The sequence below is a fragment of the Medicago truncatula genome, chromosome 8 (genome assembly GCF_003473485.1).
Source record: "Medicago truncatula cultivar Jemalong A17 chromosome 8, MtrunA17r5.0-ANR, whole genome shotgun sequence".
Lineage (NCBI taxonomy): Eukaryota > Viridiplantae > Streptophyta > Magnoliopsida > Fabales > Fabaceae > Medicago > Medicago truncatula.
In genome coordinates, this window is record NC_053049.1 from 15,587,564 (window position 1) to 15,602,483 (window position 14,920).

A 14,920-nucleotide genomic window follows, 5' to 3' on the forward strand; every position below is an offset into this window, starting at 1 on the left:
ATGCTGGTGAATGGGAGTAAACCCGCTGTCCGCCGCCTCTTTCTATCTCTCTCTACCTCTCATGTTCTCTCGTTGTTCACTAGTTACTTTCGCGTGATTCAACCTTTTCTTGTTTTCTCACTAATATATATATATATATATATATGTTATTTATTAATTATCTGATTCAACTGATTCAATTGTAGTTCAATCGGTTGAACCTTGAATCGTAGGTCACATCGGTTCCCTTTTCATTCTAGTTTTTTAAACATTGATCAACGCTAGTATTATTTAAAGTACCAACAACAGAGAACGATACTATCCAAAAAATAAAAAAGACCATTAAGAAAACTTGTAGACCCATTGAACTGGTTCTTCTGTTATAACTGAGATTGCAACTAGTTGACTCGACATGCAACATCTCTTTCATTTGCAAAAAAATGGAAACCATTTCTACATATTGGTTTTACATGCAATGCTTTAAATACAATAACATATCATAAAATTTAAGCGCACACTTTAAATGATAGACTTGATCCATTTAATTTTTCTTCCATGACTTTGGAAAGTTTCTCTACCATTGAAGAGGAAAGGTAATTTGCCCAATCCCCTATTTCTCCCTTTCGAAAGTAAAACTCTTTCTCAATGTCTCCTGATATAGTTCCAGATTGATTTCCCTCTATTTCTTTCATACTCTCAAAGCTGCATAACTTGATTATATTTTCAATCACTCCATTATTTTCCTCTTCTTGAGTGAAAGGAATTCCCACAAATTCTGCAATTCTTTTCGTGTGAAAATTAACATCTTCTTTAAGGTCTTCATATTTCAAGAATAAAACCCTATCTGGTCTTTCTATGCTCTCCTTCAAGTAACCCAACATATTATCCCAAAACGGACCAAATAAACATATTCCCTTACAATACCTTTCAAAAGATTCCTCCAAAGTTAATTCAGTTAAAGATTTCCTTAATCTGATTTTGTTGATGAAAATCCAATATGATACAAATGTATCAAATGGGTTTCTACATATATAAATTATTTTACAATTGGACTCTTTAACTGACTTGGGCAACGAAGGAAATGGCATGTGAGTTCCAAAAAGCCTTGGTTCAGTCATATTTGATACATCAATTTGAGGCAAAGGACCATCTTTATCACCATAAAGGTTTACTTCAAACTGAGGCACAAGTTCATGTGGATTAAATAATAGTAATGGATGGTTATTCTCTAAGGATGTAAAATGTTGGCGATTAACAATAGCATATGCAAGACCTTTAAGCCAAGTAGTGCCAGATTTTGGAATGGATGCAACAACAATATCACTGTCTTTAGCATGAAAATTATTTTGAAAAGAGTTCACAGATTGAATAAGAGTTGATGGACACCAAAATCCATGAAAAAAATACATATATTGAGTCTCACACCCATTTTCTCTAGGAAGTGACAAGATTAGGTTATTATAATCATGGCTTACCTTGTTTACTTTGCTAGTTGTTTCTTGTCCATCCCTTGATTGGTCTTCTTTCATATTTGTGAGATCTGTTGAAGCCATTGAAGGAGAACACAAATACAAATTTGTTATAGTACTAGTTGCAATTGTCGTTAGCTTTAGAATTTTGTTCCTAACCAGTTAGATTAGGATTTTATTTAATACTTTATGAAATGGAACGATTGCAACTTGCAATAAACAATACTTAATGATGATGTTGCGATGCATTCTATAATGTCATACCTCTACCTGCACCTTTTATTTAGTATATTTTTTAGACTAGACCGGGAGCGGCGGATCTAAGACATTTTTCTTTTTGTATGTTACTAAAATAATACTACAACAACAACAACCAAGCCTTATCCTACTAAGTGGGGTCGGCTACATGGATCATATGACGTCATAGTGTTCTATTAAAAACCATATTTGGATCAAACTCATTGATCTCTAAATCTTTTCTAATGCTCTCTCTCTCTCTCTCTCTCTCTCTCTCTCTAATGGTGTCATTTCTAATCCTATCCTGTATAGTCTTACCACTCATCCAGCACAACATCCTCATCTCCGCTTCACTTACTTTACTCTCGTGTTGGCTCTTAACCGCCCAACACTCCGTACCATACAACATTTTCGGTCTGACTACTGTTCGATAGAACTTTCCTTTCAGCTTAAGTGATACTTTCTTACCGCACAAGACACTGGAGGCTCTTCTCCATTTCAACCACCTAGCTTGAATACGATGATTTACATCTGCTTTCTATTTCTGTCACTTTGTACTATGGACCCAATATATTTAAACCGTGTAACTTTGGGTATGATATGATCTCCAACTTTCACCTCCATGGTAGACCCACTTCTCCTTTTGCTGAAGTTACATTTCATGTACTCCGTCTTGCTTCTACTCAGGCGGAAACCATATGCTTCTAAGTTTTGCCTCCAGGTCTCTAGCCTCCCACTTAAGTCCTCCCTCGACTCACCAAACAAGACTACATCGTCTGCAAAAAAAACATACATCTCGGTGCTAACTCTTGGATGTGTTCTGTCAGTACATCCAAAACTAAAGTAAAAAGATAAGGACTTAGGGTTGATCCTTGGTGCAGTCCTATTGTTATGGGAAAATCTACGGTATCCTCATCCTGCGTCCTCACACTAGTCGAAGCTCCCTCATATATATCATAGATAGCTCTAATATAGGCAATCCTCGCCCCTTTCTTCTCATGGATTTCCACAAAATCTATCTAGGTACTCTATCATACGCCTTATTCAAATCAATGAAAACTAAATGTAAGTCTTTTTTATCCATTCGATATCGCCATCAAGCGTCGAAGTAAGTAGATCGCTTTCATAGTCGACCTCCCAGGCATAAAACCAAATTGATTATCCATAACTTGAGTCTCTTTTCTTAGTCTTCGCTCAATTACCCTTTCGCATAACTTCATGGTATGACTCATTAGCTTAATTCCCCTATAATTCGTGCAATGTTGTATATCCACCTTGTTCTTATAGATTGGAATTAAGGTGCTTCTTCTCCACTCGTCTGGCATTTTCTTCGTCCTCATAATCTCGTTGAAAAGTTTTGTGAGCCACATAATTCCTCTATAGTCAATACTTTTCCACACTTTGATAGGTATGTTGTCCGGCCCAACTGCCTTGCCATTACTCATCCTTTTCAATGCTTCTTTCATCTCGTGCTCCTGAATCTGACGATAATAGTTATAGTTCCGGTCCTCCTCTCTGATGTCTAACCTGTTAGAGTCTGGTAAAATCTAATATCCTTCATTAAATAAGTTGTGGAAATACTTCTTCCATCTATCCTTAATATCTTTTCTTGAACCAAAACTCTACCCTCTTCATCCTTAATACACTTCACTTGGTCCAGGTCTCTTGTCTTTCGTTCTCTTCCCTTCGTAAGCTTGTACATAGATTTCTCTTCCTCCTTGGTACCTAAAGATTGGTATAATCCTTCAAATGCTTGAGTTATCGCTTCACTCACCCCCTTCTTAGCCTCTTTCATAGCTATCTTATATTTGTCCCAAGTTTCGACATTTTTACACTTAGAGCAATCTTTAAAACAATCTCTTTTGATCCGAACTTTACTCTGAACACTGTCATTCCACCACCAAGATTATTTACCCCTAGGTCTAAAACCTCTAGATTCTCCCAACGTCTCTTTTTCCACCTTCTTAATCTCATGAGCCATCCTCTCCCACATATCATTAGTGCTTCCATGTGGTTTCCTGAAACCTCCCTCTAATATCTTGTGTCGGAATATCCTTTGTTGGTCACCCTTTAAATGCCACCACTTGATTCACGAAGCCCCGCTACGGCATCTTCTCTTTGCCCTCCTCTTAACTCTTACATCCATCACCATTACTCTATGTTGGGTAGTTAAACAGATCTTCCTGTCTGTTTTCCTAATGAGAAAGAAATCGATCTAGTAACATAAGGCCCCACTCTTGTAAGTGATGAGATGCTCCTCTCTTTTCCTAAAACACGTATTAGCTATAGTAAGATCAAAAGCCGATGAAAAATCTAAGATAGAATTATCCTCCGCATTTAACTCCTCGAGACCATACCCCCCATGCACGAAACACTCCCTACATGCCCATTTAAATCTCCTCCTAGAAAAATCTTTTCTCCTAATGGGATATCCTGAATTAAGCCTTCTTGATCCTCCCAAAACTTAACTTTAAGGTGTTCTTCTAACCCTACCTGATGTGCATAAGCACTAATTATGTTAAAGGTGTCTTGTTCCACTACAAACTTTAGGGCTATAATCCGACCTCCTATCATTTTAACATCAACAATATCTTTCTTCCACTCCTTATCCACAATGATGTCTACCCTATTTCTCGATCTAACTTCGCCCGTGTACCAAAGCTTAAATCCTGAACTATCTAATTCTTTCACCTTTTTCCCCACCCACTTAGTTTCTTGTAGACACATAAAATTAGTCCTCCTCCTTGTCATAGTGTCTACTACTTCCATAGATTTACACGTAAGAGTACCTATATTCCAAGTTCCAAAACGAATCCTACTCTCATGAACTAGCTTCTTTACCCGCACCTGTTCACGAAGATGTGGGAACCCTTGCTTATTTTTCACTACATCCAGGCGGCAATGCAGCGGCCCTTGCTCATTTGACACTGTACTCGAGCTATACAGCGCGTTGCTTCCGGGAAACGACCTAGCATTCCCACTATTTCATATTTGGTCCATGTCATAGAGATTCGACAAAATTTTACGTTGACTATCGAGGCTTAACACAACCCTCTCCTTTTACCCGAACTTAGGACCGACCTTGGCAGGATTATGTTACTAAAATAATAGTGTCAAAAAAATTTAACTATGAAATTAATGACTATTCACTATTTTGTCCAAAATAACAATTTTAGTAGTTTTATTTGAGCTAATGAAATTAGTCCAAATCCATTTGTAACTCTAATAATTGCTAATTGGAATAAAATGAGCTGTGAACCTCTTCTAACATTTCGTTCTTTCTATTGCTCTAAAAGTATGTACGTCCATCCTTGATTTTTATTCTCTTTTGTTTTAATATATATCCTTTATATATAATTTTTTTGGGATATATAATCATATGGTGTATCCACTCTCAGTAAAGAAGAGATATATAATCACGATTGCAAGGTTATCTTTCGGTTGGTAAGGTTTACAATATATAATATACGAAATACATTATCTAATGATGCATTGGTTTTGTTTTTAGGCTTGTGTAGTCTTTTTCTTTTAAACAAAGATACTCCGTCGTAGGAAGGCTATATATGATTTTTTTTTGACAGATATATAAGACATTTTTTTAACGACAAATATTAGTTTTATTGTTTGTTAGATTAATATTTTCTTCTTCGTTTCAATTTATCTTTCAACAAATAGTTTTTCTTAAACATCAAATAGACAAAATGATTTACGGGCTAAGTGTCTACGGCTTGTAAAAAAATAACTTGAAAAAGTATCACATAGAAATATCTCTTTATCTATATTTCACTATTATTCTTATTCTTTTGGGACATGTAGACGCATAAGCTGGATTCTCTCCTTTTTCAACATTTTTTTTTCGATATACAAGAGTTAAGAATCGACTAATTCTTTAAAAGGCTAAAAGCAGTTATCACTTGGTCTTCACCTCTAATTCGTAATTAGGGAAGCCATTGGTAAGAATAGACTTAGACTTCCTTCCTATAGATTTTGTTAACTTCCTTTGAGCCTTAGGTTTTGTATATTTCTTTTCCCTTGAATATACTTTTTGGATGGAGCCTTAAATGGGCACATCAGTTTAAAATAAAAAAAAACTTAACACTTGGTCAATTTATGAATTTATTTTTTACGACCCTAAAATGAAAAAAAAATACAAGTCTGACCCATTATAAGTCTTATTTACCTAAATGACCCACTTTCTCAATTATTATCTTTTGGCATCTAGTGGTTGTCCCACCACAATCACTGGCGGAATACAGTGCAATTCTAAGTTCTAACATTTTGGCAGTGGTGGAATTCCTAAATTTTTTTATGTTTCATGCCACTTACAGTGGTTGTACATAATTTTTAACATTTTTTCGTTTGTAGAATTAAAAAAGTTTATTGTGTTCTATTGCATATGGCTTCAACGTTTAATGTATTTTAAAGGTTAATTAAATTTTTAGTTCCTATAAAGATGTTCAATTTTGTTTTTAGTCTTATAAAATTTCCCCCAGCTGTTAAGTGATGGTAACTGAGGGTGATGTGACACTGCCACATATAATATATTTAACCATGTGGTTCTGACATGACAATGTTTCATAAGCTGTCACTATTTACGATCAAAGCATGCTTAGGCACGGTTCCACTGCGGCTAATTTCCATAACTCTTATTCGCCATTTTCATCACCATCATCAACAAAACCATCGTTGCATCTAATTTTTCATATACATACCATTGGTTCTGATCGACCCGGTGAAGATCGATGAATCTGGATGGTGGTCCGTTCTGGACTGTTATAATGAAGCAGTTGAATTTGTTGGTCATTATTTGTATGATTGTCATCCTTGGTCGAAGGATAATGTCATTTCCTATGAAAGAGGTGCGTGGGTGAGATGTTATGGTATTCCTTTCCAAGCTTGGAACAATGTCTTTTTTGTGGGTTTGGCTCCGATACATGTAGGCTTCTTAAAATTGATGATTCAACATTGAATGAAGAAAGGCTGGATTATGCCCAGTTATCGATTTCCATTTGTATCTTGACAGAATTGAATGTGGTAGAAGATTTATGGATCGATGGAAGGAAGTTTTCTATACGCATTATTGTGGATCCTGAATTTGGTTTAGCTATTGACGTGCGCATGGTGGAATATGAGGATGATCATAATATGTCTGTGGGTGTTGAAACTGTTTGTATGCATGACGAGGAACCTCTTGTGGAGGCTGTTATGAATCAAATGTGTGATGATTAGAAGCAAGAGGGCATTGAAGTTTATCCAGGCGGTGATGGTAATAATTTTCCTGTTTAGAAAAATACCAAGTTTTAAATAAAGAATTAATTCCAATGGAGTCCAGAGTATCATCGGCGCATTAGGAGAGTCTAGTAATGTTGGTGTTGATATAAATTAGGATTTGGCTGGGTCAAAAAAATCTAGTGACTCAATTTCTAGCTAAAATGCTGTAAATCAATCTTGCAGTCGAAAGGTGATTTTTATGTGATACAATTAAATAAAATGGAAGTTGTTGTCATCAGTGGTTGATTTGAAAAGGGTGGCTCGCTTGTCAGCAAATGATAGGTATATATTATTTGGTTTTCTTACGCGATCCAAAAAATAATGATAATAACAAGTCTTTGAAGGTTTTGCATTGCAAAATTGAAGGTGTTTCCTTGCCGACAAGGACTAATTCTTTGGAAACTAATGAGGATTGGAGAAATTGGGTTGTTTTGCATGGTAATTTGAAGGAGGTGGAGGATGATGAATTTAAGGTTGGGAAGATTATTGGGGTCCAGTGTAAGAATATGTTTCAAGTTTTATCTAGGGGTAAGAGTGGAGAGGAAAAAGAGGATGAAGCGGAGTCGTGTGAGAAGAGGATTAGGGTAAGGTGAATAGTGGTCATGAAGATTATTTCTTATAATGTGTGACAGCGTAGGTATTGGGACAAGAGAAGGGAGGTTCAAAGGTTGGTGAGGGAGAGGTTTCCGACGGTGGTGTGTATTCAGGAAACAAAATTGGAGGGTATTAATGAGTTTGTATGTAGATCATTGTCGGGGTTGACTGTTGTTGGTTTTTCTTATAGCTCTTAAGTGGGTGCGTCAGGGGGTATTTTAACGTCATGGAATCCTTTAAAGGTGGATGTTTGGGTAACTATGAGTATGGAGAATTATTTAGTAGTTAAAGGGAGATTTATTAAGACCAATTTAGAGTTTTATGTAGCATATGTTTATGCTCTTTTAAATAGTGGGGGGTAGATATTTGTTAGTGGATGCATTGGGTGGGTTGATCAATTTGGATGAGGAGGTGCATGTGTGTGACTTTAAAGCTACCAGGTCCTCTGAAGAAAGAAGAAGTAGGACGGTGGGTGACCTTCATGAAGACTTCTCCCGTTTCAATTATTTTATTGATGGTAATTTCTTGATTAACTTACCTTTATGTGGTCGTAGTTTTACTTGGTATCGGGGGGATGACTTGTCTATGAACAGACTGGACCAATTTTTACTTTATGGTACTTGGTGTTCTTTATGGCCAAATTGTATTCAAGTGACTCTACCTAGAGGAGTTTGTGATCATTGCTCGATATTGTTAACGAATGATGAAGGGAATTGGGCTCCTAGACCTCAAAGGATGCTGGAATATTGGGTTGATCTACCTGGTTGTAAGGAGTTTGTTTAGGAGAAGTGGTTGTCTTATAAGGTACATGGGTGGAGCATTTTTGTTTTGAAAGATAAATTTAAGTTTTTTAAGGGCAGTTTCAAGTACTAGAGGAGGAGGAGGTAGACGGGCTCCATCTTTTATCGGCTGACATATATATTGGCCTTATCGAAATTACACTCTAGAATAAATTGGTTGAAGGAGGGAGATACAAACACTAATTTTTATATGGAGTAATGTTTTTGCAAAGATGATCAAATGCCATTATTTCTGTTAATGTGAACGGTAGTCAGGTAGAGGGGGTGGAAGTTATGAGAAGTGTCGTTTTTCAACACTTCCAAAATCACTTTAAAATGGCAGGACATGCTAGACCTGGGTTAAAGTAGTTATGATCAAGTCTATTAGTGCATATCAAGGGGATGATCTTATTAAGCTTTTTTTGTTGGAAGAAAAAAAGGAGGCGGTTTCAGACTATGACATTTATAAGAGTCCTAGGCCGGATCGAAATAATCCGGGATTCGTATTAAAGATTTTTCAGATAAGTTTAAGGTTGATTTATTGATTTTTTTTTTGTTGCTAGTTTCAAACGTCATGGTAGGCTAACTAAAGGAATCAATAGTATTTTTATAGCTTTGATTCCCAAAGTTGTGAAGCCATAGCGGCTGGCTGATTTGTCGAAGGTTCTTGCTAATAGATTAAGAAAAGTGGTTGGTAATGTTGTTTTGGAGGCTCAACCAGCTTTTGTTAAGAGTAGACAAATCCTTGATGACATTCTTAATTTATAGCGAATGAGTTAGTGGATGATGCTTGTAGGTTGAAGAAAGAATTAATTCTTTTTAAGATTGATTTTGAGAAGGCCTACGATTCGGTTGACAAGAGGTATTTGGGTGATGTGATGATTAAAATGAATTTTCCTTTGCTCTGGCATTAGTGGGATTTAGAATGTGTTACAACAACAACACTGTCGTTTCTTGTGAATGGAAGTCTAACTGATAAATTTAAGTTGAAAATAGGTCTTTGTCAAAGTGATCCTATTTCTCCTTTTACGTACCTTCTAGTTTTTGAAGGTTTAAATGTTATAATGAACACATTGGTGGAAAAGTTGATTACAAGGTTTGGTGGAAGGGCGCATAACAACGTGTATGTATCTCATTTACAATTAGTTGACGACACTCTGTTGGTATGGGTTAAAAGCAGGGGGATGTTAGAGCTTTGAAGGCTGTTTTACTTTTGTTTGAAGAGATATTTGGTCTTAAAGTTAACTTTCACAAAAGTATGTTGTTTGGTGTTAATGTGTTTAATTCGTGGTTGCATTATGCAACTATGGTTATCAAATGTAAACATTGTCGCTTCCTTTCTTGTACCCATGGCTTCCCATTGGTGGGGATCCTAGAAAGATTGATGTATGGTATCGTTTGGTTGAGCGTATTCGAAGACGGTTATTAGGTTGGAAGAGTATGAATTTTTCTTTGGGGAGTCCTCTGATTCTTCTAAATTATGTATTGTCCTCCATGTCGGTTTATTTTATTTCTTTCCTTAAACCTCCCTCTGGTATCATTTCTTCTTTTTACTATATTTTTAGTACTTTCTTTTTAGGTGGTTGTGAGAATTCTAGGAAAATGTCGTGGATTAAATGAGATGTGTTATGTTTGAATAGGGAGAACATGAGTTTGAGGGTAAGTAGGTTGAAGGAATTCAATATAGCATTGCTTGGTAAATGGGTTTGGAGGGTGTTGGAGGAGAGGGAGCGTTTGTGGTATAAAGTGTTATGTGCGAGGTATAGGGAGGAAGGTGGGAGGTTATGTTTTGGGATAGGAGGATGATCGATGTGGTGGCAGAATTTGAACTTTGGTAGAACGCGGGTGGTATGTTAGATGAAGGGTGGCTGCGAGATAATATTAATAGAATGGTGGGAAATGGTATGTCAGCTTTATTTGGGAAGGATATGTGGTTGTATGGTTTCTCTATATAAAGTCTCTATAGGCGGTTGTTTGATCTTGCTAATAAAAAGTTAGCAACTGTTGCAAACATGAATTCTTTGGGGTGGGATGTTAGTGGTGAGGCGTGGAAGTGCCGCAAGATGTTCTTTGAGTGGGAGTTAGAGCTGGTGAAGGAGTGTGTGGATCTTGTTACCCATGTTGTTTTGCAGGTTGAAGAACCGGACCGTTGGGCTTGGAAGCTTCATTATACTCAATAATAATATACAATTAAAAGCTCTTATAACAACTTGACTACTGTTGAAGGTTCCTTTAATGTCGACAATATGCAGGTGTTATTGCTCAAACGGGTTCCTCTCAAAGTCAATATTTTTGTTCGGCTGATCGCGGTTGTTTCGAAAGCTTGAGATCATTTGGTTTTTAAATGCAACTAGTATGTGTGGCTTTGGTCTCTGATTTCTGGTTGGTTAGGTCTATCAACGGTTAATCATGGTACTCTTTATGATCATTTTCTTCAGTTTGGTGGGTTACAGGTATTCCAGAAATTCTCGCCTAGCCTTCAATATTATTTGGATCGCCGTGATTGGATTTTTCAAGCATAAGGTAGATACCCTTCAATTATTAATAGAAATGGTGAAACTCCAGACTTTTTGGTGGTTAAAATCATATTATTTTTTGTTTGATTTTGATTACCCCACTTAGAGGTTGACTCATTTATTTCGTTTAAAGGTGGTTTCTTGATTTCTTGGCCTTTTTCTGCCGTTTTGGTGGCTTTGTTTCTAAAGTGAATATTGTGGTTGTTTAAGTTTCTTTTGTACATAGACTTATTTAGTTTTTTAATATATTATCTTAGCATTTAAAAAAAGAAATTATATATTTTTTTGAAAGAAAAAAAATTATAAGCTTAAATATGATTTTCGTCCCTGTAATTTGGGCCCGTTTTGATTTTCGTCCCTGTAAAAAAAAAGTTTGAAAAACATCCCTGTAAATTTTTTTGTTTGAAAAAGGTCCCTGGCCCCACATTTTTTATGATATGGCATGGGTTTTGCCACGTGGTAGTTGCTGACTGTGCAACTTCTGCCACGTGGCAGTCCACGCAATTTAAAAATTTAAATTATTTTTTTAAATTAAAAAAATTTGAAAATAAATTCAAAAATCATTAAAAAAATTCGAAAAAAAAAACTGTTAAAATTAAATTTTCGACCATTAATTTTTTTAATTTTAAAATTATATTTTTTCTTCATAATTTAAAAAAAAAAATTATAAAAATCATTTCATTTTTTTTCGAAAATTTATTTTCAGAAATTTCAGATTTTATAATTTAAAATTTTTTTTTTTTTTGAAAATTATATGATAAAAATAATTTTAATTTTTTTTATATTTTTAAATTTTAAAAACAATTTTTTGAATTTAAAAATTTAATATTATATGGCATGCCACGTCAGCGCCACGTGGCATAAGTTGCACAGTCAGCGACTGCCACGTGGCAAAAACCATGCCACTTCAACGTTTTAGTGGGGTCAGAGACCTTTTTCAAACAATTTTTTTTTACAGGAATGTTTTTCAAACTTTTTTTTTTACAGGAACGAAAATCATATTTAAGCCAAAATTATATGTTCACTGCATTTATATGATTCTTTGACTAGAAATGCATTAATGGTTTGATCAAAACATGAAAGAAATACATTAATGCTTGACTTCAATTGAATACACGTTAATTAATTTGTTCGAAAATAAACTGCACATTCTTTATCATCGCTAGCAAAAAGATGGGTACTTCTTTTTAGGGAAAAAAAGATGGATACTTACGTGTCCGTTTTTCTGTTCTTTTTATTACGTTAAAGTTTGAAATTATGAACGGTGTTTTTCTATGAAATTTTTTATTTTGATTAAAAGTATAAATATAAATGATTGTTGCTTTCAGATTATAACAAACCAAACTAACCTTAGTCCTTGTGAGCTTAACTCAGTTAGTATGGACAATGCATAATACTCCCTCCGTCCCAAATTGTATGTCGCTTTGGAAAAAAATTTGTCCCAAATTATATGTCGTTTTACAATACCAATGAAATATTAATGTTACTTTTCCTATTAAATCATTAACTATTAATTACTCTCTCTTGTTTCAATTATTTCATTTATATTTTCCATACCATTTATTAAGGATAATTTTGTAAAACAACTCATAATTTCTCTTCCCCCACACAATATTAATTACATTTCTTAATACGTGTGAAATGGCCAAAACGTAATACAATTTGGGACGGAGGGAGTATATGCAAGGTCCGGCGTTCAAACCCTGGTCACCACAATAAAAAACCAAACTAACCTTATTTATCTATTTCAATGACACCAACAATATAACAAAAAAATATAATATAAATTCATATCTTTTTATTGAGACCAACAACAATTATTATAGAAAAAGTTGTTTTAGGTTATAATTGAGATAATGGAAAAGTCAGTCAAAAATCTTATATTTTGTTTATATATAGTATATATATATATATATATATATATATATATATATATATATATATATATTAGATCTAGATTGTTACACTTTGTAAAGAGCATAAAAGAAAAAAAAAATTGGACATATATTCATACTCTGTTTGTTACATTTATTTATTTATTTCAAATTCACTCCCGTCAATCATATTTTTTAAAGGATAAAGGATATATAAGGAAAAAAAGTGATATACCGTGGACAATAAAGATTGAGTTTGTTACATGCTATTATATATTTTTTATCTGTGTTATTTATATTTAAAGTCGAGTGTAATTTGGGAAGAAAAAAAACGATTTAAAAAAAGATCCAAAGAAATTATTTTTTTTAGGGTGCGTTTGTTTCAATTTTACCAAATTTATTATTAGGAATAACTTTCCTTGGAATATAAAGATGAGAATTTTATTTCAAGGTATTTAGAAAAAATATGTTTGGTTAACTTTATAAAAATCCAAGGAACCTTAAAAATAGGGATTATAATAGGTAATTCCACATAATTTTATTCTCATCTTCATGGGAACTTTATTCCCACCCTTTTCTTTGGGAATCTTTTCTATTCGCAGGAATATTTTATACCCGGAAATAAAATTTAGTAAACTTGTAACAAACATAAACATATGTATTTATATGATTTTATTCAGAGGAATCTACGAATATAACTTGAAACAAACGGCAAAAGTTATGGTGCATAAGTTATTTCCTTATGCACCGTGCATAAACACATTACAACCATCAGATTTCTTTTATTTTGAACAAAAATGGTTTTGGCTCACTTTAAGAATGTAGGAAGCAATTATGTTGGGATTTATGTACGGTGCATAAGGATTTCCTTATGCACCATAACCACTCCCGAAACAAACACACCCTATAATATAGATTAGATTAAGAGGGACACTAACATGTCGTCCCTTAAAATACCAACTTTTTAAATAATTGGACAAAAAGTTTATAAGAAGACTTTGTATCCTTTATATATAAAAAAAAATAGATATTAAAAATTTAAATTCTTTTCAAAAATATTTGTTGACAACTTAAAATATTTAATTAAATAAAGAAGAGTTGTTTTTTTAAAAAAAATATATATATAAAGGGTAAAATTCAAAAGGAAAAAATCACACCAATTTTTTTTTGTTTTCTGTAGTATTAGATTATTAAATGTTCACTACTCCATCCGTTTTAAAATGAGTGTTGTTTTACCTAAAAATATTGTTTCAAAATGAATGTCACTTTCAAATTTCAATGCAATAATAAATGTTTCTTTTCAATGGTACACTTCAATTAATACTATATACACAACTTTCAAAGTATTATTTTTTTTTCTTTAATGAAAAACAAACTAATGATTGATTAGAATAATTTGATAAAATAACATCTTTTTTTCTTTTAATTAATGCATTTCTTAATATGCGTGTAAAAATCTTAAACGACATTCATTTAAAACGAAGGGATTAACACAAAAGGAGAAAAAGAAATAATAATAACTTGTACATTAATACCATTCTTTGACTAGAAAGTACATTAATACTTTACTTCAATTGAATAAACATTAATTATTTTGATACTAATGTGTCCATCTTGACGCTTTTATTGATCAAAATATTAAAAGTCATAGAATTTTATCCGATTCCTCCTTAAAAAAAGAAATTTATCAGATAATTTTATGAAGTTTGTAATTTGATTGATAACAGAGGACAAAATAGTAAAAATGGTTTAAGTGAAAGGGAGAAAAGTTATTACACTTTTTTTTGAGAAGAATTTGTTAATCTTTATACTTTTTATTTTTATATAAAAGTATAGATATTTGTAAAGTTCATTTATTTAATTAAATAAAGGATAATTATATTTGAAATAAAATAATTTATGTAAAGGGTAAAATTGAAAAGGAAAAAGCTACACCAAAAATTTATTCTTAGTACATATTTTTTATATTCACTACATTAGTATGATTCTTTGACTAGAAACTACATAATTAATACTTTTTTTTTTTTAGAGTATGAAATATTTTTGTTGTTTCATATATTTGTTGACTAGAAATGCATTTATATGATTCTTTGACTCAAATAAAATATATTTTTTTATATAAAATTCTAGACATTTGAAATATTTAATCCATATTTGTTTGTTATTATATATTACACAAAGTCAAGGGGATAAGTACAATC

The 14,920-nt window shown here is 33.3% G+C and overlaps 1 protein-coding gene across 2 annotated transcripts; it reads right to left on the bottom strand.

The window, feature by feature from the left end:
• Nucleotides 1-338: 338 nt before the first annotated feature.
• Nucleotides 339-1,628, bottom strand: LOC11425028 (cytosolic sulfotransferase 15). 2 transcript variants are annotated; one of them, XM_013589652.3, is made up of 2 exons: nt 1,455-1,627; nt 339-1,157 (listed from the first exon to the last, which is right to left on the bottom strand). In XM_013589652.3, exons 1-2 carry the CDS (start codon nt 1,530-1,532, stop codon nt 486-488), a joined length of 750 nt encoding a protein of 249 aa, XP_013445106.1. In that variant the 5' UTR covers nt 1,533-1,627; the 3' UTR covers nt 339-485. The 2 variants fall into 2 exon arrangements, with proteins under 2 accessions (XP_013445106.1, XP_003627983.1); XM_003627935.4 differs by having other exon boundaries at nt 339-1,628.
• Between the last annotated feature and the right edge of the window lie 13,292 nt (nt 1,629-14,920).